Source organism: Anas platyrhynchos, chromosome 21 (assembly GCF_047663525.1).
Source record: "Anas platyrhynchos isolate ZD024472 breed Pekin duck chromosome 21, IASCAAS_PekinDuck_T2T, whole genome shotgun sequence".
Lineage (NCBI taxonomy): Eukaryota > Metazoa > Chordata > Aves > Anseriformes > Anatidae > Anas > Anas platyrhynchos.
The window spans coordinates 3348328-3373874 of NC_092607.1; the positions used below are offsets into that span (position 1 = coordinate 3348328).

The following is a 25547-nucleotide window of genomic DNA, read 5'->3' on the forward strand; positions in this document are numbered from 1 at the left end:
TTTTACAAGAATGAGCGAACTTCAGGGAAGGGTGAAGAACTGTAAACAAATAGATTGCTGTGAACAGCTGAGCTGGAGTCTCACACAGTGCCTTGTGGTTATTTTGTCCTCGCAAAAGACAGTATAAAGACATGCTCTGACAGCTTTAGTCTGGCCCGTCCTTGACAATATTACAGGAAAGCTGTTCTTGCTGAAAGCTTGTGGAATGAGTACAGAAGTACATTTAACAGTCAAAGAAGTACATCTCCATGGAAGGCACCTTCAAGCAAGCTACTGAGCGCCTAAAGAAAACCAAGTTTTCTGAAAGCACAAGTCAGAATGACTGAAAGAATATGCTCTGGCCTCATTTAATTTTTAGAATGAAATGCCTGCCTCGCTGAGAGGATGACTCCTATATTTGCACACGTTTATATGAAGAGACAAAGAAATAGGACTTTGCTTTAGTACATGCTGCCACCATTACAGGAATGCTGGTAACCTCATGGTTCATCACAACCCATGAAAACAACAAGACCAAACATTAGTTGATCTTGAAGGTTGTTTGTTGTTTTTGAAACCAAGTATAACACTTTTTTTTTTCCATTATAGAAGACTCAGAATATTATTTAGAAACACATCACCATGAGTCAGTAGGATTAAGGACAGTAGGTGAGAATTCTGTGGGTTCAAAAGATCCTGAAACAGATGTCCCTTTACATATTTCGTGTTCAAAATGGAGCAAGTAATCCCTTTTCCTTTGAATATGAATAAAAACTTCTACCATTATCAATTGCAAGGGAGAAGTGTCTCTTTACTTTCAGAAGAGGATCTCAGGTGATGTGCAGGAGTTAATTGTTTGAACCTGAATTAGATGCTCACAGGTCCTAGGAAGATCAAGGTGACAGCAGGTGTTTCCAGTCTGAGCTTTCTAAAGGAAAAACTGGCCCAACTGTGTAACAAAGAATACACTGAAGGGTGGCTTCAAGAAGTTCAGCTATCCTGTGGAAACTGTTACCACATTGCTTGCATCGGTTTTCGTTCAAATTAGCAGATAAATCTGGTTAGATAAATTCAGGAACATAACTGTCTCCTGAAGATTGAGGATTGGAGGTGTCAGAAACAGCAATAACCTGAATAAAGATGAGGGCACCGCCAATAACATTTGCCTGTACTCTGAAGCACAAATGCATTTTCTTGCTGGCACTACAGTTGAAATTTTAATTTCCCTGGAAGGGTAAGTGCTCTATACAAACACTCACATGCCTTATAGAATCTGCCAAATACATCAGGACTAAATAACATCACTAACAGTGCCATGGCCACAGCCGTGTCAACAAAGTCCAAGATACTAAACAGTGAGTGAACTGAAGGACAGTTATGCCACTACTATTTATTGATCTGAAGTCACTTAGGCACTTATTCACACGCAGTGTCTGTTCAACAATAGAGTCATGCCTTGCAGGAAGTGCAAGATAGTGAAGATAAGATTCACTGATAAACTTCCATTCAAAAGAGCCCATTTCCTTGGTTGCCTCTCAAAAAGGTTCTGGCTTGGTGCAGTAAGTCTTGTCCAGATCCATCTATGTTCAGTACTGGTAAGAAACATTTGTTCACTCACTTCATATACCTCAGCAATCTGTCCCCTAAAGAAATCTTGTTCAGAATTGCAGAACTACGATGATCTAATACAACGAGCCCCATTCTAACACAAGGTTATCACACATACATCGGCTGTCTACTTGACTAGATGCAAAGGTAGCATGTCAAATTACTGTTACATGAACACCACCACTACCAATTTAATTTTGATCCTCTGATGTTGACATTAAAACCAAAAAAATTGTTCTCCCGCTTATCCAAGAGAAAGATGAAGTTGTAGAGCAGGCAGTGATCTGAGTAGCTTTTTGGCTTGCAGGTTATGAACGACCACAGCTCAGTTAACACTGACATTCGAGGTAGGCATTCAGTAGCTCACAAACATCACACGCATCTCCCCTGTGGTTTCAGCCTGTCTAGCAAATCTATTCTACAAGGTGGTTCTGCAAACTTGCAACACACACAGTCTCATCAGCATTAAGGCAAATGCTTTTCACGATCACCACTGTATTATTTCACTCTTGAGTACTGCTTTCACTTCACACCTATGAACAAAGAGGGTCTGACACTGCACCAGAGTCAAGAAAACATGTTGATGCTGACTTTTTTTAATACATTTTTAGGCACTTAAGCAGTTTCCATTGTCTGACAAGTAACTCATTTCTTCACACATTAAGAGATATGACCAGCATGCATTTATGCATGGCAGCCACAGATAAAGTTCTTAAAGAACTGAAAAAATGACAGCTGATTTTGCCTTGTGTTTTACCTTCAGTAAATTCAGTAACTTTTCTTGATGCAATGCTCAGCTTCAACAAGCATTGTAACAGTAAAACCCCAAAACCCCAAAATGATTCAAGTAATATGCAGCATCTCTGTGGTCAAGTAACTTAGAACAAAACCAAACCAACATCTGCCATGTGTAACAATGCTTAGTATCATGTAAGTCTGACACTTTGCTCTTACTCAGAGTTCTTCAGTCTCTACAACTGAATTTATCTATATCCCTGCAGTACTCGTGCTCTAACAGCCTACAGTTTAGCAGTTTGGTGTCCAGGCCATCTGAGAACTCAGTAAGGCTCAGGCACTTATCCAGTCTCTTTTACGCAACCATAACTGTAATGTAAACTGATGCACTTAGAATTCAAGGCTATCACACGTAATCAGCATATTCATTAAGACAGGGAGAACATCCTAGTTAAACAGAAAAAAAATCACTGCTTCACTTGTAATAATACATCACTAAAAATCCACTTGGGAAACTGATGTTTGCTCTAAGAGGGTACCATTACATGCTTTGACCGCATGACTCTGACATGTCTTGTCCGAAGAGAAGGGGTGCACCTGTTGATGAATATCAAAACAGTAATAGCAGCTTTGGATCTTCTGCCAAAGTTTTAGATTTGCTCTGCATGACCCTACAATGTATTTAAGCTATTACTAAAGGTAAAGAAAAATCCCTACAGTCCCACTATCTTATATTCTATCCTAAGATTAAAACACTACCTTTATTTTTTTTAAACCAGCTACATTCTTCTAAAACAGTAAGCGCACAGTGACAGGCATTTTAAACAAGTACTTCTTATTTATTCACAATTTAGATAAAGTTTAAGGAAAGACAAAAGAAATACAAAGGACAACATCAAAATGAAAAGGAATTTTAGTGATTGAAGGGAGTTTCTACAGCCAGTGCTCTCCATACATTTCCAAATGTTACCCAAATACTGCAGATGCAGATTTCAAATCAACCCCATAACAAACTGCTATGACTATTCCCTTTGCAATTAAACTGGGAATGGAAGTTAGCCACCATTTATCTATCATTACACACACCACCAAATTCTTTCAATTGCTGCTTAAAGCTGCATTTATCTTTTACAAGATGGATTCTGCAATACATTTTCAAGTAGCATTTCATTTTGTCGGAGCTCCACTATAAAAAAAAAAAGTCAGTGTCAACCTTCTGTATAACAAAACAGCTTTTGATCTTGCTTGTGAAATTTATGCAATTCAGAGCAGTGTCACACTTGCAGCTTGGAGGTATCCTTGGAGATACTGCAACGCTTCTGCATTCAGACTAGTACTCAGCATTGATGGAACCTTAAAATATGATAGAGCAGAAGTGTCAATGTGCGTATACATTAAGCTACTGCTACATCCTGTTAATTGCCGTGTCAACATACTGTACAAAGTCAAATGACATCCTGACAGCAGCAGTTTTTCCACTGTAAATGCAGTTGCTGGAATTACAATTCCTGATACTGACAATATTAAGTTTTATGTAGTACTTATCCTAATTAAACATGAAAGAGGAGGTTAGCAAACTATCAGTTATTAAAGCAGGTATCTGGATACAGCAAACAGCAGATCTCCCAAGCAATCTTACTTACCAAAATCCTGAAAACAAATACACAATGGGATAAAAGTCAACTTAAATTTAACTTGTTTAATTTAACATGAGTTGCCTGAGGTTTCCTGAATACATACAATTGAACTGGAGACAAGTGTTAAGCTGTATACCTTCACGTGGATAGATTTTCATGTAAGAAATGGCATATTAATCTTATCACTATAAGAAGGGCTAATATTTTTCACATTATTTAGGTTAGTAGGAAAACAACGTACAAAAGCTACATTTAATGAAAACAAAATAGAAAGCAATACCTAGCATTCTGCTTATGATATACTTCATCTTGCTGAATTATCAAACACTACCAGAAGAGACCCACTGTCATATAAGCATTTTTTCTCTGTAGAATTATGTTTAATGTGCTGTGTATGAAAGTCACCTACCCTGCCAGGGCACGCAGTAGACAGTTTGTGAAGAGACTGTGCCAGATGGATTCTAGGATTGTTCACCATTTGACCTACAGGATCGTGCTCTTTTTTCCCAGCAAAGGCTAGCTGAGAGAACGCAGTCTGATATCCTGGAGTATCTTCTATGTCAATGAAGTGTTCTTCGTCAGGGATAGTGTCATCCTCAGGCAGCTCAAAGAGCCCAATGAGGGCCTGCAGCAAAGGAGTCCTATATGGAAAGATGGGGGACGAGTGTAGAAAAATACATTAGGACAGGGTGTTTTTTTTGTTGTTGTTTGTTTGTTTGTTTTTACAGGAATGTTCAAGTTATTCAGAACCCTTTCAACTATTTAGTCCTTGCAGGTACTAGCTCAGCTATTGAACGTTTATAGTGCCCAACCTGAACTGAACTCAAAGAGCTGTGGATGTGTATATTTTACAAGCATAATGTGGATGTTCACAGTACAAACAGGAATAATATATTTATTTTTGATCAGGTCAAATCCTCATGAAACTTATCTATGAAAAGTAATTCTTTTACAGATTACACCTTTCCTCTAATAATATTTTTCTTCTAAATTCTCTTCAACAGTTACTGAGTTCAGGCTACCTGACAACCTGGACTGCTAGACTGGCTCACAATCTTACCAGATAGCTTTCCCCAAAAAGCTACTGTCACACTAAGATCTTACGGTGTCTTGCTCAGGTAGTAAGTATCTGTGATAAGGTTTCCTGACTAGCAGAACAGCTATAACAAAAACTGGTCCTAGCTTTTCAGAAACAATACAAGCTAAAAGAAAGGTAGCCTATTTTCTTAAATGCAATTCTAGCTAGCCCAGTCAGCTCTATCTTCATCACAAAAATCTCAAGGCTGTTCTGGCACCTGCTTTGAAAATGTTTTACTTCTTGAAAAGTGTGAAAAGCCTTAAACTAAGCCTCATAACAGCAGCAGGCCTGAAAAAATCACAAGAGAGTATTTTGATGAGTAGTTCACATTTTCATAATCAAGTAGCTTCACCAACAGAACATGAACTGTTCTACATACCACAGTTTGGTGTACTCGGTGTCCATCATAGGAGGACATTCTGTTAGTATTTTTGTAATGCCAACAGCACAGATTTTCTTTTCAACTTGTCCGGATACTTTCTGTATTTCAGGAATTATAATTTTCTCCAAAACCATTCCAAACATCCTATTATGACATTAAAAGAAGTATTAGAAAGCCTTTTCAGCCTTTTAGTGACAACAATCAGAAACAGTATGAGTCACTAGAAGAGAGAGAAAAACAGAGAATTTGTTACAGTGCTGCCCTGTCATAGTAGATGGCCGGTAGAAATTAGATAGTAGAAATTTTTCATGAAGGGAGAAAAATAAAAATATCACTCTTCCATTTTTATGAGCTGCTCATGAGATTAATGGTCTTAAACAATCAGGAAGGAACTATGGGCAGCATAGCAGAAAAAGAAACATTGCTAGTCAAAGAATAGTAGAAGAAACGTCTGGCTAGTCAAATTAGTGACAAATGCAGTTTGCAATTTTAGCTAAAGGAGACAACCATTGTCTTTTGAAGTAGAAAAAGTTACACGGCAGTCTTAAATAAAAATCATACTAACTTGGGCTGTATGCTGTCAAATATTTCTTGAAGAGCTAATGCCCCATATTTTATGCAGTACAAGTTAATGAAGACTAGGAAACCTATAATGAGAGAAAGGATAATCAGCAGCAAAATACATTATAACAAATTTGTCAAGGGGATAAAAATGGTAATCTTTGCAAGTGTTCAGTTTTAGTGAAGTACATTAACTTGCTACCTTTAACCCTGTATAAAAACCTGCAGACCTTTTCACCTACCCTAACATGGCAATAACCCACCTAGGACAAGATTCAGTCCTTTCCCCTTGTATCACTTTAAAAGCATTAGAAAAGCTATTCCCAAACTTTTCAGATTAAGGATCATAAGAAGACTTCAATGCTTTCACCTGAAAACTTCATGCAATGCAGTTATTCAGATCAGGTGTGAACCCCTTTTCACGACCTTTGTACCAGAGCACAGATACAATGCATTAAAAGCATCACTTAATTGGTTGTGAAAGGCCACTCTAAGTCATTCTGTCATTCTTCCTCCTATCAGTAGGAGGCATTAACCAGATTTCACAGGGTTAAATAATAGATACTATGTAATTTGTGCAGCAATAAAATCATTAAAATAATTTAAGCAGTATGACAATAATCTTCCAGTTATAGCAGCAATAACCAGCATACCTCAGTTAATTTGTCACAGTTCTGCTTATTTACCACAAAACTTTATCAAGAATTTATAATATTAAGGCAGAGTGACATGGATCCATAGACTATTTAACAATAACTACTACTATAAATAAGAGAAAGGAAGTGTGGCCCATATTATTGTGTTGTGCAAGATTAAATTGTGTGTTGGAGATTAAATAGAAACACTTTCAGATATCAATACACAGAATAAGAAAGCAGAAGGGAATACAGATTTCTTTCCCTTCATTTCCAACTCTTTCAGTTCCAATGAGGTTAAGTGTGACCTTTTGTGTCAACTTCCCCACGTACCACCCTTGATTACACAAATAATTTGAATCAAGTCCCTGATGTTAGCAGCTCAGCACTCTCCCTTTGCATAATCACAGGACATGACTGCATACTTATTCAGTACAGCCGCACGTTCTAAACTGTTGGCATCACTGAAGCTTTTCATATAGCAAGAAACTTACTTTTAATAAATTTTGTTGTTTTGGAGTTTTGAAGTCTTTGGAAGAGTAGAATGAAGATCTGTTTCCTGTACTGGTCAACTGATTCACTAGGAAGTTAAAAGATTGGTTATTCAAGCCATACTAGCATTTTACTCATGTCATTTTACAGAAAACATGTATAGAACTGTTCAAATATAATTTACTGACAAATGTAGCATTTTTCAGTTGTTAAACATTAACTACAAAGTGTACAAACATACCAAGTATTAAAGTCCACAGAAATTATTTTTGAATGTAATATCAGCTCGTACTCACGGAGGCATGTGCTCTATAATACTATTTAGAAGGTAGAATCCTTGATGGTCATTAGCTTTAGAGGCAATCAACTTCTGAAACACACCTAACAATCCAGGCTGTAAGTAAAACAAATATATAACACTATACAACAGTTCTTCATACATGATCTACCAGCAAGCTGACCCTTACCATCTAAAACACACAACACGGCAAAAGCTTTCACAACATGAAACCAGGATTCTTTCTGTAGGAAGGCAGATTTCTCTTGGGACCAAATGATCTTTCTTTGAGCCTCAAAATTAGCCTTGATCAAATGAACACCAAAGCTAATTTGAAAATGCATGTCTGCTTCATCATTGGCATTGTCTAATCAAGTTTGACTACAGCAGATCATGCAGCAGAAGTAACAGAAGCTAAGCATGCAGAGTAAATATCCCCATGAATCCACTAATCCTCAGATTTTCCAGCATTTTGACTTGTCCTTACTCACAATTCTGGAGACTGTTCCAAGAAGAACCTCCAAATTTTCCCGATCCAGTGTGTTCCACGTATGTCAGGTAAGAAAGTTAAACCATAGAAGCTTAACTGCTTCACTGTACTAAATGCAGGAATTTTGCATCTTTATCAACAAAAGATGAAGGATTTCTCTTTTCCCCCATAATGCAAAACCATTCCAGAAGTCTGCACCCACTTTTTTTTTTTTAATTTAAAGTACAAATATATATTCTGCAGAAACCCAGGTATCCACTAAAGAAAAAAAATCCTTATAATTTTTGATCTTAAATCAGTATGCCTAGAGGCAAACACTGCTACTAAAACAATACAACTTACAATTTTGTCAGCAGCAGCACTTGCTATTGTGTTGGCACCCCGCTCTAAATAAGCCTGCAGGAGTCGGACCAAAGGTGGAATATTTCCTGTCCTTTCCCACAACACTGGCTGAAGTAGATGAGGAAATAATGCCATATAGGATGATGGGATTTCATTTTTATGCATCTCCAGAAGTAGGGACATCACTTGAAACACATATGGAATGAACTCTGGAAAAGAAATAATGACACTTATAAATTCAGAAAAAATGGTCACCTGTTAAGTCGTAAGAACCACGTATCTATTGAATAAACCTACAGCTGTAGGATATTGACAGAAATATTCCAACGAATAAAACGTTGGAGAAAGTATACTGCTTCTCAAATTTAATTATTCCAAACATTTGCAAGCACTGTATCTATATATACATACACACTTCCTGTTTTCTCTTTTGGTGTTTCAGAGGATGGAATACGAACTACTAGAAACAGGGCAATGTAGGTAATAAGAGGATTTGGGGTTAGTGATTATCAGATACTTTTAAGGTGGAGTTTGTTTAAAAAAATAATACAGTTGATTTATCCAATGGAACAGCTCAGATTCTTCCTAGAAGTGTTTATTAGGACTGTGAACATCCTGTGTTCTCACTTGAGTTTCCTGTGCTACAGAAAAAAAACCTGCCAGAACATAAACCATGACAATCAATTACAGCAGAGAGAGCACAAGCACTTACTGATTTGAATTTACCTTGCACATCATTCTGTAGTATCTCAGTGAACACCATAAACAAAGCCTCTTCAAAGCTGCCAACTGCATCAGGGTTTGCTTTGCACGTTATCCTTATTGACAAGCATATTGATTCAAACATGTAATGGTTAAAGTGAGGTTTGCTTGGATTCTAAAAACAAGTTATGAACAAATAAATCAACTTAAACTTGCTGCCAAGTCACTTATTTAGCAAAATGTATTTTTAGATTCAACTGAATTCTAAAAGAGCAATTGGAAGTAAGGATACTATGCCTTATTAATAGGTTGATGAAATTATAGATTAAAGCAAATATTGAAAAACTTTAAAACAAAAATGAGTTTGTTTTTCTAAGTCTTTCGAATACAGGTGTTTTTCAGAATCCCTACATGAACTAACACGCAGTTATAGTATGATGTAACAAACACTCTGCAGCTAAGTTTAAACTACCCATAGTAGTAGTTCATTGGATAGTTGATTAAGGTATTCTAAAGCATTCCCTAAATTAAAAATCAAGAATATTGAACATGGAAGAATATTAGTCCAACTCGAACAAGGGAGACTAAGAGAATTTTACCCACCAAAAGCAGGTGGGTAATTTAATTTATTCCCACATTTCAGTGTATAAATTTAATATTAGTCTCAGAAGTTTCCTGGACAAAGAATAAAGGAGTTGCAACAGAAACAGATTATTGTAATGGTGGCTCCTGCACAAGCAAACATTTATACTAGAATAAATTAATATTATAAAAAGACTTTATATGCTGTTCTCAAATTTCAGATGAAAGTGGGGGAAAATGATTTGGAAGGACACCCTAACAGGAATAAAGTACTTCACTGGGAGGCTATTTTTACTTATTTTAATCAAAGTATTGAACAATTTGTGATATATTAACAGAATGCAAACAACAAAGTATACATAAATCTTTAAAAATATTGCTCTAAGAAAAAAAGTGTCAACACTTGGCCCAGATAGCCTGCTCTTTACCTTACTGACAGCCAGCAGTTTCTGTGTAAGCTGTGTGATGACAGAAGGGATGTAGGGAATTATCGATTCCTGCAGCAGAGAAAAACTCCGCATGATTGCTGCAAATTAATTGAAAGTTATTAACTTCTGGAGAGAGGTAGATGGCAGAAGTATATGTCTAAATCTTTACTTTTACCATTAAATCAGATCCCAAGGAATTAAGTACAATAAGGATGAGTACATATTGCAAGGGCAATCAATCTATAATCATAACAAAGGATAAAGCAAAGCTTCATTATTGCCATTCTGTGGACTGAGCACAGAAGACTAAGCAACTCACCCGAAGTAAAAAGATGTTCTTCACAAGTCACAATACCATTATGTTTAGTATTTCTCTTTAGTTCCATAAATTTACTGAAAAATGACTTAATACTGGCTGGTAAATAACTGTAGGCTGTACAGACCACTTTAGCATTTTTGCACAAAATTACGCTTTTCTAATAAAAATTTCAGTAGCCTCTAACTATAAGCCTTCACCTCAAATTAACCAAGTTACTCTTACAGTGCAGGACTCGCACAGCACTTACCTTTCATAATGTATTCATTTTCAGAAGAGCCAGGAAGCGTTAGTGCTTTAAACAGGTTTGTTAGCAGCACTTCTACAAATGGTGCCATTTCTGCAGCTGTAATACTGTAGGAAAGCACAGGGTTTTAATGATTAAATACACTCACAAACTTCAAGCATCTTACAGTACCATAATAGCAAGAAATGAAAGATCCCCTACCAGTATTTCACCCATAATGCACAAAAACTAGATAGCAATGAATTTAATTTCTGCTTGGAAACTTACAGAATACTATTATTTGTCCCTCTCAGGGTAAACAGTCTTTCAAGAGCGTGGGCTGCATAAGTATGGACCACAATACTTTCTGCTTGAAGATGATTGATTAAGAGAGGAATAGATAACAACAGTTGTTCCTTAGGTACCTAAAAAAAAGTGATAGCAACAAATTATATAAATTACAGAAAAATACAGATGGTTCAACATTAGAACAGAATCACTGAACTCGTCAACTGTAAATTGAAAGCATGGCAGAAAGAAGAAATCTTAGAAGGCTCCTCCAGTTGCTAAAACACACCTTGACAACTGAAAGGTATCTATTTCTGTCATCTCCTGTGTATTTCCCCTAGAACATCAATGCTCTTTTAAATGCATATATTCCTAATGTTTATTTCTTTTTCCACTTTACTTTGTCTTAATGGGTAATTAAATCTGAGTGGGTCGCAGGACTAAGCATGCAAAGATACTCAGTCCTCCAATAGCATATGGAGGGAATATAGGCTACATGTCCATTTGATATTTATAGCAGCAGTATCATTTATTTTCAAAACTCAAAATTCAGCAGGAAATGTTATGTATGGCTGTCTAAACACCTGTTGAGTTAACATATGGCCAAGTAAGATAAATTAGGCTTGGCAAGTGTAAAGTAACAGACCACAAAATGTTTTTACTGTAACAGGAGAACAAAAACTTACTTGGCTCCTAAAAATCATGATATATTTGATACCATCAGCTTTTAGCACAGGGAATTCATTCACTGCAAAAGAAAAAAATACACATTACTGAACATATTCTACATATTAAAAGTGACATTAACCCCTGAATACCCATCCCAGGTAATACAACATTTTTCTGTTTTGCTTAGTTTATGCATCTCTGTCTGGGCACTCTGCAATAACATTAAACATACTGTGCAACTGCTCAACGTTAAAGTTCCCCTTCTGGCTCTGATTCTAGCAAACTACAATGGCACGTTCCAAGACACTCCACTACCCTCTGAATGTCATAAGATAATTGCTCAAGTATAAATACATCATGTTGCTTGAACCTAGACACCTGTAGTCTCATCAACACACACTAGTACAGGCTGCAACCTAGACTTCAGTATTTTACCTTCTCCAGGTTTTGTTTAACATAGATGCTTGTTGTAAGGTCTCAGTTACAGAAGTCAAATTACTTTGATTCAACAAGTTAAAGCATGTCAGCAGATAGCAACCATGTGTGTACATGCCCTGATCTTGCAGACAGCACGTGATAATCCACCTTTGTTTAAAAACTCATTAATCACTGGTCAAACTAACTTGAATTACTTCCCACGCACCAGGTGGAAATAGGCTTCTGGCTCAGAGATAATGCTGATATAGGAGCACATTTTAATTTGTACTTGAGCCTTAAGAAACAATGGTTACAATCGAGGTTCTAGACATATCACAAAAGATAATGCATGAAAACTAACGTTAAACTTACCACTAGGAGACTTTAAGTCAGGTTGAATGTGATTCACAAAGAATTCGGTCAGATTAACAAGTTCATTAGCTTGTGTTATTCCATGCTAAAAAAAAAATAATAAAGTATGTTTATGTACATGCTATCACTCAGCTATTTTTCCCACTAGTTCTTGTATCTTTTTAATAAAAGCATTATAAAGAGTGTATGCACAAGAAAAGATGCAATTTTAATAATCCCAAGCAGAGGACCACCCAACTTCTTAACTTTTCAGTGTCTAGGTTTCAGCTGTAACGCTACAGGGGTTCAAAATTCATAAGCCCTGAGTTGAGGAATAATAGCATATAACAGTAATAATGAACCACAGTTTTAGGCAGAAAAACATTAGCAGCTTATTCACTTGGTATGTTTTGTTGTTGTTGTTGTTGTTGTTTTGTTTTGTTTTTTTTTTTAAATGACAAGCCTTTTGAAAAGGAAGAGTTTGTCACATTCCAATTCCGAATGAGAACAGCAAAATTATAATAAATACTTCAGTTTTACCTGATTGCCATTTCCAAGACAATAAACACTAAAACAACATGAGACATTATGGAATATAATGACAAAAACTGTGTCACTCGGATTCCTTCTAGCCTGCTCAACACCACTCATCATCTTCTGTAAAGCTGGATTTGGCCATTCCATGGCTTGTAAGCTCTGGCTCAGGAGCATGTGAAAACTCACAGATGCTGGACCCAAGCCAATTTTGTTTCTTTTCACTGTTTCACACATACTAATAAGACCTGCCGAATGGTCACATGTGCTTGTTGACTTTGCCCAATCTATCTGAAGATGATATACCATCACATTTCCATCAGCTGTGAAAGTATTATATTACAGATGACTTTTTGTCTCATCAACATTAAACTACTACAAATCTAATTATTCCCATTTAGAAGCAGAATAAAGGGAATCGCATCAACCCTCTAATCCTCATAGACATTATAATTTTTGAACACTTATAGATTAAAAGAAATAGCAGTACCTTCTGTGTCTGAGCTTTGGATGCCAAAGACGTGACAAGGTAAATAGCTGCATCTTTGTGCTTCCAGTTAACAGATGGATTCTTCGCATATTCCTGCAGCATGGAATTAACGTATCCAGAAAAAATCCCTGTCACAGGCCCCTCAAAAAACTTGCACAGGCCTCTGACCAGATCACAAGCTGCTCTGCGTCTGGTGTCAATATCTGCACAAGAACAAAAGGTTCTTTGGGTATGAGAAAATACACAACTCTTTATGTTACTAAGCATAATAATAAAAATGTATCAGAAACGCACAGCTTTTCAAGCTACACTCACACTCCACATTGATGCCTAAGAACACATTTAAGTCTTTTTACTTACTGTAATACCAAGGGCTGCTTGCACAACAAAATGAGGAATGGACACCTACCAATAATACAAGTGTATTCAGTGTTTTCAATGTACCCTACAGAAAGTTTCAGCAAGGATGCAGGGGGAGGCTTTTTACTATCTTGGTAAGTACACACAGAAACGTACTGATTCTGGCAGTTGAGTTAAATTCTTCCCTGTAACAGCCTCTGTGGTGATGCGTTTTAGACTGGTGACTACAACTGCCTTAATTACACACCAGTGTTTTGTCTCTTGCTGAGCAGTACTTGCACAGTGTCAATGCTTTCTTTTTCCTTCTCTCTCTGCCTTCCAAGCAAGGAGGCTTGAGGTGGGCAAGAAACTAGGAAGGGACACAACCTGGACAGCTGACCCAAAGGGACTGAAGTGCTGTTATTCCATGCCGTGTAACATCATGCTTGACAACAAAAACTGAGGGTAGAAGGTTTTTGAAAAGGCAGCCATTGCTTGGGGACAGGTTGGGCATCAGTGTACTTATGGAAAGTGATAAGCAATTGGCTTTTCCTTCTGTTTTCTTCCTCTTTCTTTCACTTATTAAACTATCACAACCTATGAGTTTTCTCAGTTTTACACTGCCTAGTCTCTTCCCCATCCCATCACAGCAGGGTGGGGAGTAAGCAAACTGCTGTGTGGTGCTTAGCCACTGGCTAAAAACAATGAAACAGTATTTTTTTTTGGTAATAAACTTGTCAAAATTAATTGTCTCAAGAAAAAAAGAAAACAGCTGTTTCTACATACTAACAGAAGACTACATACTAACATACATAACTAACAGAAGGGACAAAAGGAAAATAAAGCAAGTGAATTTAGAAATGCACTCTATATTGCATTTAAAGACGTCTCAGAAGAACACAAATATGTCTTGTCTAAATAGCTAACAAGCTTTTATAAGCTTCACTAATACCTGTAATCCTGGGTAAGAATGATAAAATATTTGCTTGAAAAAAAATAATCAAAACTTTTTCCTCTACTTCCAATGTACAGAAATTTCTCAAACCCATTATGAAGTTCCAGTCATCTAAAAGAGTCAGTGTCAGTCAGTGCAATGTCAGCAGCACAGAACAGCCCATACAGAGTTATCACACAGATCTAGACTTGGTTCATTTGTGCGCTGACCTAGCTGGAGACAGACAATCAGAACATCAAGTAGCTCTGTTAGCACAGTGCTGTGTTTTCAGGACAGTTATTACAGTGGTTGGAACACAGTGCCAGCATGCAAAGGCAGCCTGCCATCCAGCTGGGTTCATCACAGATTTCTATGCAGAACCGGTCAGAGTTTCAGTTTAAACACAAAAGACTACCAAATAGAGGCAGAGAGTCTACCCATGTTATTTAAAACTCCACGCACAGGAACTAAATACACAACTATGGCCACTACTCAGCATTAACTTACAGGCTATATTTGCTGATATGAGAACATGCGCAGTGCAGGAGACATACGGATTCAATTAAGAAAAACTATTAAGAACATTGGTCAAAACAAAAAGACACTGGGACGGGCACATCCTGACAGTAAACTTGACCAAAAAACCTGATAAAATATCTTGAGGAAGGAAGCTTCCCAAGTTCAAAAATAAGTTTTAAAAGCCTCAGTATATTGCTTCAGCTCTTTAGAGCTGTATTTAAAGACCAAGTATTCTTAGTATTAATCTATGGATTACCAGATCCTTCCAAATCCCTTCTTATATATTCTTCAGAATTATCTTCAAATGCTTCTTCATCAGCAGCTGAAAATATAAAATACATAGGAGTTATAATACTGAGACCTGTTTTATGCTAAAAAGAGGTATCATTATCAACTTACTATTTTTTTCAAGTACTTCTCTATAACATTCATAGAAATTAATCAGAAATACCCAGCCTGTTATCCAGCCTGAAATATCCTAGCCTGTTCAGCTTGCTGCCCCATAAACTGCAGTCTTTCATACTCATGAGCTAATGCATTCCTGATTTAAAAGACATATTCAATACTAAATGTACTTAAAAGAGTTTTCCAGAGTCATAGACTTAGAGAGAAGCTTCTTACTGCTGTAACACATTTGGAACACACTGCATTTTAGATATTTAGATATTGTATCTAATTTAGATAGATTAACATAAACCCATCTTCGAGAAACAGACATTACAATTTAGTAGGCTGTATATCCATGCCTATCCATGCCTTCAATTACTCTGGTATTCACTTTAAGCATGAAAAAATATTGATGGCACATGACTTAGACATTCTATATTTTTTCAATTTGAGATCACAATAGGACAGAAAAATCATTAGATACGTTCATACAACAATTTTACAAAGCCCACAGCACAGCAATTTGCTGTAGAAACTTCGTTTTGATTCTAGTACTCAAGCACTCTGGATGTGATCCTCAATTCTTAGTCCTTTAAAACAAAACATTGTTATAATTACAGTTATATTTTACTGTGTCTTTGAAAATTTGTATCTTGAAAAGTTACCTCTAAATTCCATATTAGGAACAATAACTTTTTCACAGATACTTGTCAATGTATTCTGGTCTTCAAAGAGATGCTTGTAATGTGGTCTTTCACAAACTGAGGCCAGAAACTGGATTGCATTGCTAACCAACTAGAACAGAAGCACACACAAAATACATACAACTTTAGCATGAATGAATAATTTATAATTCATTATTAAACTTGACAAGATCAGTTTTTAACAGCTTACCAAGTCATATTTCACTTCCTGGCCTGTTGTGACTAACAGATTCCAGATCGCTGTTACAAAACGTGGCAGGTAGGGTTGGAATTCTTCATCATATTTTTGAGCATATAAAGCAGCATTATCACAAATTTGTGATTTCAAGAGCTCCAGTAACCCAGCTTCTTCTTCATCCTCACATAAAACAAAAGTAGGAACTTAAGCATCCACATTTCAACACTAAAGTATTAAAAGTATCAACATATTTCAAGGAACACAGTATTATTTTACATTATTTTACGCAGTATTATTTCTAAGTAGGTGAAAGAAATCCATCCCATTTTCCTGAAACTACTGTATTTTGCTGATTTGTACTGGAAGTGCACTACAAATCATACATTTGTGCTATTATATCTGTAGTTCACGTAACAGTACTACACACTTTAAGTGATTTAGAACTGGTAAGATCCAGTGCAGAATTAATTTTCCTATTACATTTGTAAAAGGTAACACAAAACACTGAAAATACACGTTCAGGAGGCACTCTATCTTGCTACTTTAAATTGATATAGTTGATAGAAGTTTTTTTTTTTCCCCTCTTCTCCGTATCAGCACATACATTTTTTGGTACTGCAAAGCAAACTGGAAAAATATGTTGGAATAATATTAATAATTAAAAAACACCACACAAAGAACACCCTCCCTTTTTTTTCAATCCCAACTTTCAATTTTAATGCATGTCAGCATGCAACTGCATGGATGTCTGTGCTGGGCAATGGCCCACAGACAGAAGAGCAAGAAAACCGATAGGCAAAGCTTCTTTTGCACCATCACTAGCCTAAAATGACCACGAAACTATAGCACAAGATGTACTTAATGTGCCCCCTAGATATTGTAAAGGCATTTATAGTTTCATTGGCTCCACCACGTGGCAAGCTACTGTACTGCATCTGGAAGATCACAGCATTTAAAATGAGGAAAGCATTGCACAAAATGAATTTGAGCTTTGATGACTTGGTATCACTTTTCACATGTGAAACTACTAATGCTTATAATTAAACAAAGACAACAAATAGTAAACTAAATTACTTACAGATGTCATGCCTTATATGTTCAAATATTTCAAATTCTTTAAGATACCCTGTTTTCTAAAACAGCATATGAACCATCTGAAAGGTATAGAAAACCTGAACCCTATGACTCAAAAAATCAGGCTCTTAGACAAACTATTTGTATTTTCACATTTGTACCAAGGTTACTTTAACAAATCCCCTCAAAAGAAGATATTCACTGACAAGTATTGGTGATTTGATTTCTGCACACAGCTACCTATACCTATAACTAATACGTAACTTCAAGAACTGGAAACCAAATTCTTAGACAATGGAGCTACTTCTCTTAAATCGCATTTCCTTATAGTCATTCTATTTCTTTGTTTACCCAACAAAGGGAACATTACATCACCCAGAATTATACCTCAATTCTCTTATCAACCCTCTCCACCGTACAGAGGCAAAACGGGAGGTTTATGCAGTACTTACATCAGTCTGCAAAAGTTTATTATCTAAAGTTAAAAGCGTATGAAAATTTGTCATCCATGTTTCCATGTTATCTTCAAAAAACTCAGGAAGATCCTGTGAAGGAAAAACACAAATCAACATTTTAATTTGTGATTGCACTGCTCAGATAATATACCTTTGTTTTAAGTAATACGTATCCACCTTATAATCTACTAAGGGACAATGAATTGTGGAAAATAAATATATGAAACAAAACACTACCACCTTGCCCTGACCTACTACAAAAGCAACCCCATAAATGAAAACCCTACAGACAGAGGCTTTGCAGCACATTTCCAAAAACGCTAGTTGCTTACACCCTATATAGCCTACAGCTTTATATGGAAAGAACTTAATTGCCTCTGTCTCTTAGAATAAGAAAGCACAGACCTTCCTTTTAGCTCCAACTTACTCTTTTGCCCAATATAGAAAGAGCAGCCCAGCAATCAAGTCCTTATCATCACACTTCACAGGGTTATGATCATGTTGAAACACTACACATCACCTCAGCAGTCTATTTTTACCATTTTTCATACAGCGCATTTGTTTAATGCTAAAAAATTTAGATCTCATTAAAATAAAAAAACCCTCTACTAGAATTGCTTGCTACTATAGTGCTAAAGTTACTAGTTTAAACTAATTGACTTTCATCTACTTGACTGAATTCGTATCAGTACAGATGCATTAATAAAAGAGCACAGCAAGTTCAAACTCAAGCATTTGACTTTTGTCTTTCGTTGCTCATACTCACAGATGGCCTTAAAGGCTGCCTCAAATGGATTCTATAAATAAAAGCGTAACAGTTTTGTGAAATTAAAGCAAAAGTATTAAAAAAACAAGGAGATTCATTCACCTGAAAATTTAAACTGTAGAACAGCTTCGCAATTAGAATGAGAGAAGAAAATAGAACCTTCAAAGCACTAGCATCATTTGCATGTGTGCTGCAAAGTTCAATAGTTGCCTAGAAAAAGACACAAGATTCAGTGAAGTAACACACACACAAGCCACATCAACAAGTGATAATGAGATGTATCACATGACACAGTATTTTTTACTTTTCTTTTAAACCGGAAAATACAATTCTTTTTCTTCCTCTTACTGATCCCATCTCATTCCTCGCTCTAGCTGGAACACCATTAACAGTTCCAACTGTTGCTAAGTTTTCATTTTGTAGACATTTGCAACAAGCAATTCAGAATGCTAGACTTGTTTTTAGAAATTATTCAACAATAAATACCTTAAAGAGGTTTGTCAAGGGCAATGCAAAGGCATCAAGTACAAGTTTGATCTCTGTCCATAATGCATTTGACTTAAATTCATGGCGGTACCTGACAAGTGAAAAGAAAATACACAAAAAATATAACAGTCTTCACATTTCTTCCTAAATTAACTTGTGAACAACTGATTTTTCACACTGGACCTAGAAACAAATCTGGTCAAGTAAACACAAGAACTAAACAGCATAGTTAAAGCTATGAAAGGTGTAAAACTTGATAACCACTTGAAGTCTTACTAAAAAGTCAATAAGCATAACCAGAAGCCACATAGGCAAACTTTGTAAATACAAAAAAGTAAGTCCAGCAGTAAAAAGTCTGAGTCAAACAATTTTTTTTGACCCGTATATCAATTCCCTTATTTCCAATACCTTTTAAATAAAGAGTGAGCAGTACGAAGGACCCCGTTAATGACATGGAAATCTCCACTTTGAAAACGATTCACCATTTCTGTCAGCAAGTCTGGCCATTTCTGAGGGAAGTCTTCCCGACCAATAATACTAATAGCATCACTTAACTGGAAAGGAAATATAACCATTACATGATATAATAGCAGACTACTTATAAAAAGAATGCAGCTATCATGCCAGATGTTACAAATATTTAAGAATGCTTATTGTTCTTGTCAGATTCAAAAATCATCAGGTTAAGCATCTACTATTTTTCATCGCAAGAAATCTCACTTTCAATCCAATGTATGTGTACATGCAGTTTCACTTTCTACAATTAATATACTTAACCACCTAGTGCTGGAGCTTAGAGATATATTTTTTAAAGTGGGCAAAAGTACCTTCAACAATATACTCCAAGTTATTTGGATAGGGGTGATGTCACTGGAAGAACAAGGGAGTACTGACAGTAACCACAGCCTCTTAGACACACCTGCAATATTCTAAAAGTCTCATGGACACAACCATAAATTGCCTTGTTACCTGCTTTTGTATTTGTTCTGGGCTGCTAAGCATCAAGGGCACTATGTTGGCTTTAATGGCTATCCTGTCTGATTCACAGATTTTGTTCGGTTCATCCTCCACCTACAATTAGAACAATAATTAAGTCATAGACATATTAGTATACTCCAGGCACTGTGCAAATACCAGTATTTCGAAGCCAAGAAATTTATGCAACTATTACATTGTTGAATGCTCTCCTCTTTCAGCACACCAAATCATGTCTGTCCTCATTTCTGCTAACCTCAGAAATTACTGTGTGCAAGCTGCCTCAAGCCTTATTTTCTAGAAACTGTATAGGAAGATAGGTGCAGGTGACACAAAAATGTTAACATGGGCTTTAAGAATTAGCCAACCAGTTTAAAACCTTGTCAGTCTGTAGTGCCAAGTGGTAGTAAATCATGGTATCGCTATTAAAGAAATAAAATACCATGGCTTACCACCAACCAGTGACAGTCACATTACCTGTGATGGCAGCACTGAAGTTTAGAAACCTAGAAGTCATCCAGCACTGCAGAGTAATTCAACAATCTTAAGATGCCTTTAACCAGATGGCACTACTACGCTTGTACTTAGATGAAGAGGAGAGAGGTGGTAGTGAAATGAGCAACAGCAAATCCTACTTGTTTGAGGTTATTTATGAGATTTTTTTCCAAGGAAATTAGGCTTTTTTTTTTTTAATAAGACATGGAAAGCAGCATGGGTGACTATCTTAAAAATACTTTAAGTAAAACTAAATCCAAGAAAAAAAAATATTAAGTACACTCTTCCCTCTCTCCAGAAATGCCCTACACAGCTGGCTTTCCGGGGTCTACCAAATCGAAGCGCTTAAGTAAACAGAACCCTTTTCTGCATCTGAGCTTTGTCTCCATCCATGTTCAATGCTATTAAATTATACCATTTGATCTAAGTAAGGTAGCCTTGAGGCTGTTCATATTCATACAGCTTTCAAAATGAAAGCTTCGATTTTGAAAAAAACAATGTGCTTGAAGTCACACAGCAATCCTACCAGTTCCCTGGATGCACTTACTGCAGAGCATCTCCTCCTACTCCAACACAAAACCTCATTCTGAAGAACTTCAGTAACCCATACCAAGGAATACACATTTTCCGAGTGCAATTTCTACTTTCAATACTCAATAATAATAAAGATGCAATAATAAATAATAAATAAATTTCAATAATAAAGATGCAATTTGGAGAAACAACTGAAAATGCAGTGTTAACAACACAAAGTTCTAGAAATTTCATGCTAGCGTGAATGTGCTGATTTTAACAAATGCAACCAAATCTAGGACTGCAATAGCTTAATATTTGCATGACAGGCAGGGGAAGAAAAGTCACATGCAAATTTTTAAATAGGCAGAGAGACATAAAACAGGAGTGCACATCTGGTACTCTTTCAGACATACAAATGGTTCTTTCTGGGAGACAAAATACAAATACTAGCAATTAATATCTTTCATCACTGAAGGATTTGAGCTCTTGAATGTAATACTTTACAGCACTAATTAAATTCCACTAATGAGGAAAGTTCTAAATGATTTTTTTTCCTGACATCTTCAAAATAAAGATAAAATGAAGTTAAATGGCAATATTTCTGTCTTATGTCTACAAATACTTCTACATATTAAACTGTCAAGGCTTCTATGCCCCAGAAGCACTAACATGAAAGAGAAACCAGCATCATTGCTTCCAGCTGCAGTCTGGCTGGAAACAGCTCTAACACTACATCAATAGATACAGGCCAACCTGGGCAGCTCACAAATACAGACACTTTGCAATCATTTTGGTGTAAAAACATTATAGTTAGTTAAATGGGCTGTAAATATTGTATTTCTAAAGAAGTATGATAACAGGAAGAATTCTTCCTTCACCATTTTATCCCCCAGCTCTATTTCGTTTTTAATAGAATGGATTCCAACAGAGGAGGTTTTAGTCCCTTATCTGTAAGTTACGCTTTGTGTTTGTTTCCTGTATGATCTATCTTCTCTCGCAAAATGAAAACATACAAGCATTCTTCAGTTCAAGGTTACTATAGAATACAGTACTGGATCCTACAAGGATTACTAAATCTTAGCAGAACTACTCACTAGAATACCTACAATTCTCCAGTTCCTCTTAATGTAATTCTTGAATGTTACAGATGCACAAACTTTGATGACATTTTCCTGTGATTTCTCCAGCAGCGTTAAGAGTAACAATGGATAATTCTGGCTTCCTTCAACTGACTCAAGAAACTTTTCCGCTGTAAGAGAATACAGTAAGGTTAGCAAAGGCTGAACTGATTTTCTAACTGGAGTCCTATGATTTCTCAAAGGTCTATTTAAAATAATCAACACACAAACACGTCTCCAGAGCTTCACAAGAACACTGGGTAAATAGCAAAAGGTACCGTAGCTTCTTTATTACTAAGCTCTTTAATGCCGCTGCTATTAACAAAAGCTCTCAATTCAAAGCAGGCTGTGGAAATATAGCCTCCTCAGCATTTTTAAAAGCCATGTCCTGACAGAAGCCAGCCCCTATTCATCATAAATAGCATCCCTGTTTTAAATAACAACAGAACAAAAAAAAAATCAGGAAAAAAAATGAAAAGCAAACAGAAATTAAGTTTATATTTACATCCATCCTTCATTAGGTGTTAAGTTTTTGTTTTCTTGTTGTTTTTTTTTTTAAAGGAGACAGAGAATTTCTGCAAAAGAACTTCTGCATAAACTTTAGCTGAAGTTTGTTATACGCAGACTGAAGAGCTAAAATGAAACCAAACTTCTTGGTCTCACACGACAATCACTTACCAGGACGCCTTATAGCAGGATCCGGATCCAGTGTTTTCTTTAGATACTCAGTTAAGGTCTGTAAATTGGCATCGCTCAACTCCATTTTGGCAGAACCTATGACCCACAAGTAGTTTTGTTAAAAACACAGATTAGAAAATCCATCCTATAAGCTACGCATACGTAAAACTTGATTCCTCAGAAGACACCCATCCACTCTTTTAGGCTACGTCTCATAAAGCACGGTCTCATCTTACTTGTCTGGTGCAATAAAACAACAGCTAGTGTGCACTAAACACAAAAGAAAAAAATATCAAATTTTTCAACTCCACATAGCCGTTACTGGTTGGTTTATTGAAACCAAGCTCCTAAAATAGGATCACACATCCAGTGAAGCATCACTCAGGTACAGCGCAAGACGATCACTTACTCTTTCATGATAACATGAGTTGGGTTTTGCTTTTGAGAACTACTGTCAGCCACAGAAACTTACCCCTGGTTGAAAAGCTGAATAGCCCTGCCTTAGGTAATTGCAAATCAAGCAATTCAAAGTGCATTGGAGAGTAAAGGTTTGGTTAAAACTAAATACTCATTATCTACAGAAAACTCTGAACAGAAAATGAACTTCTATAAAGATAAAAGACTGCACACTGACAAAGGGGTTGTCCACTCTGCAAAAGTAACTCAGACTAGGGTAGGCATTCATTTAAACAGCAATACGTATATCAGAATAACTTTGTGCAAATAAATCGAATTACTCCTCTCTAGACATCCTCCCACAGATATTCTCATACTCACCACAGTGACAGAGTAACTTCACAGCTTCAATTGAAATAATTAAAATCACAGTAACACTAAAACAGCATCAAGAAACGCTGTAATGGATGTGTTGTGTAGGGTATCACCACCTATTACAGAATTATTTAGATTGGAAAGGACCCTTAATATCACCAACCACCACCAAACACTACTAAGTCCACCACTGAATCCCATTGCTAAGTGCCGCACGCACCCATCTTCCTCACCGACAGCATGGCTTATTTGCCAGAGAAATAACAAGGAACCAAAGGCTGTTTTTCCTCTGGAGTTTCTAAGTGTTAAGACTGAAATTTACTCAACCCACTTTGCATTTATTCTATATTGACACTCAGCGCAATAAATGCAGTTTCTATTTAAGCACGAGTGCAAAGGAAGTGAGTTTTAATAACTCCACTTATTCTGTGCTAGCCGTGTCATTGTAAGAGGGGGAGCAGTGTCCCTCCCTTCTGGGGGTTTACTTGCCTGAAGCCTTTTTCACTTGTTCACATCAACCAACAAAACCCTAACAGAGTACAAGGTAAGCAAACAGCTCCAGCAATGGTCGGCTCATTTGTTCTCCTATAAAACAAGCTCATGTGTCAGTGGTAGATGCTGAAACAAATACTGAAGCCTTTCACTACTGAGGGTGGAAAAAAACAAAGATCTGCTTTGAAAAAGCTGGCAAGACTGAGGTACAAACCCATATGGAAATCATTTATAAAAGCCTGAACAAGGAAGCCAAACTCAGAGCACTGTTCGATTCAGTGGGGATCCTGCCTAGCCTCCTCCAAACGCCTGATGCCCACACGGCACACAGGGGTCGAGCTGGCTTCGGGCTTGCTCTGAAGGCCAAAGGCGATGACCTGAAGCCGCTGCTCCACGCCGCCCACAGAGCTGCGATGTTCACCGCCGGCTCTCAGCTCCTCACCCCCTCCTCCAGCTGTTCCTTCCCCTCTGCCTCCCACGAGGGACGCGAGCGGCCCTCACCGCAGCAGCCCCAGGCTTCTCGCTGCGCGCCGCTCCGCGTCCCCTGGGCAGGGCGCAGAAGACGAGAAAGTTGGAAGTTGCAAACTCCCCCTGCAGAAACCCCCACAGGCGCCCACCGCTTCCCTGCGGCACTCCGGCCGGCAGCAGACAGCTCAAAGGGGAAATTAAAAATAAATTCCCCCAAAGCGCGGCCGGCCCCGCGCTGCCAGGCGCCTCAGCGAGCTGCTCCGGCACCGCCGCCGGGCACGGCCCGCCTGAGGGGCGCGGGGCGGGCTGGGGGCAGGCCGGGGGCAGGCCGCCGGGTCACCGCCACGGGGATCCCACACGGATCGATCACCACAGATCACCTCCGCGGCCCCCTCCCCTCCCGCGGCAGGAGGCCGAGGGGAGGCCGGCGGCGGGGCCGGGGCGCTGAGGGGAGCCCTGGGCAGCCCGGCCCCGATGCCGGCCCCAGCGCCTCAGCCCGGGATGGCGCCGGGGGGGGGGGGGGAGGGGAGGGAGCAGGGCCCCGCCGCCCTCACACTACCTCGCTCCCCGCCACCTCCCCGACTGACAGCCGCGAACGCCAATGCGCGGAGCCGCCTGCCAGCCGCCGGCCAATCGTGGCGCGCGGGAGGCGGGCCGAGGCGCCCCAGCATGGTGAGCTGCGCCTCTCGCTGCGCCTCTCGCTGCGCCGTGGGCCCAACGGGCCGAGCGCGGAACGGAGCGCCGCCGAGCGCTGCCCAGGGCCGGGACGCGGGGTCGCGTTAGGGCCGGGCGGCGCAGACGAAGCTCACCTGGCGGCTGCCCCGGGGCGGCGGCGGCGGGGCGGGCTGGGCCGTGCGGGCCGGGGCTGCGCCTCACATTCAAACCGCGCCGAGAGGGCGCGGCGGCGGCACCGTGACGGCAGCGCGCGGGGCGGAGGCGGGGCCTGGCCGCCGGGCCAATGGGCGGCCTCCCC

General features: G+C 38.3%; 1 protein-coding gene across 3 annotated transcripts; it reads right to left on the reverse strand.

Moving 5' to 3' along the window:
• Nucleotides 1-3140: 3140 nt before the first annotated feature.
• CSE1L (chromosome segregation 1 like) lies at nt 3141-25540 on the reverse strand. Of its 3 annotated transcripts, none has more exons than XM_027442908.3 (25): nt 25384-25540; nt 22844-22939; nt 22154-22296; nt 20031-20132; nt 19470-19615; nt 19062-19152; nt 18678-18785; nt 17807-17899; nt 16293-16460; nt 16064-16193; nt 15268-15333; nt 13220-13422; nt 12217-12301; nt 11445-11506; nt 10759-10895; nt 10495-10598; nt 9929-10026; nt 8943-9093; nt 8217-8425; nt 7404-7501; nt 7110-7195; nt 5985-6066; nt 5417-5563; nt 4369-4600; nt 3141-3675 (listed from the first exon to the last, which is right to left on the reverse strand). In XM_027442908.3, exons 2-25 carry the CDS (start codon nt 22926-22928, stop codon nt 3586-3588), a joined length of 2916 nt encoding a protein of 971 aa, XP_027298709.1. In that variant the 5' UTR covers nt 22929-22939; nt 25384-25540; the 3' UTR covers nt 3141-3585. The 3 variants fall into 3 exon arrangements, with proteins under 3 accessions (XP_027298709.1, XP_027298710.1, XP_038022406.1); XM_027442909.3 differs by lacking the exon at nt 25384-25540 and adding an exon at nt 24608-25080; XM_038166478.2 differs by lacking the exon at nt 25384-25540 and adding an exon at nt 24549-24569.
• Between the last annotated feature and the right edge of the window lie 7 nt (nt 25541-25547).

Bases quoted from the DNA above. Each gene is read 5' to 3' on its own strand.
- CSE1L (XM_027442908.3), bottom strand. From the start codon at position 22,928: ATGGAGTTGAGCGATGCCAATTTACAGACCTTAACTGAGTATCTAAAG. The intron at 7,196-7,403 runs GTGAGTACGAGC...TTAACTTCCTAG, and splicing joins ATTATAGAGCACATGCCTCC to TGAATCAGTTGACCAGTACA. The intron at 5,564-5,984 runs GTTAGTATGATT...ATGTCATAATAG, and splicing joins TTTGACAGCATACAGCCCAA to GATGTTTGGAATGGTTTTGG.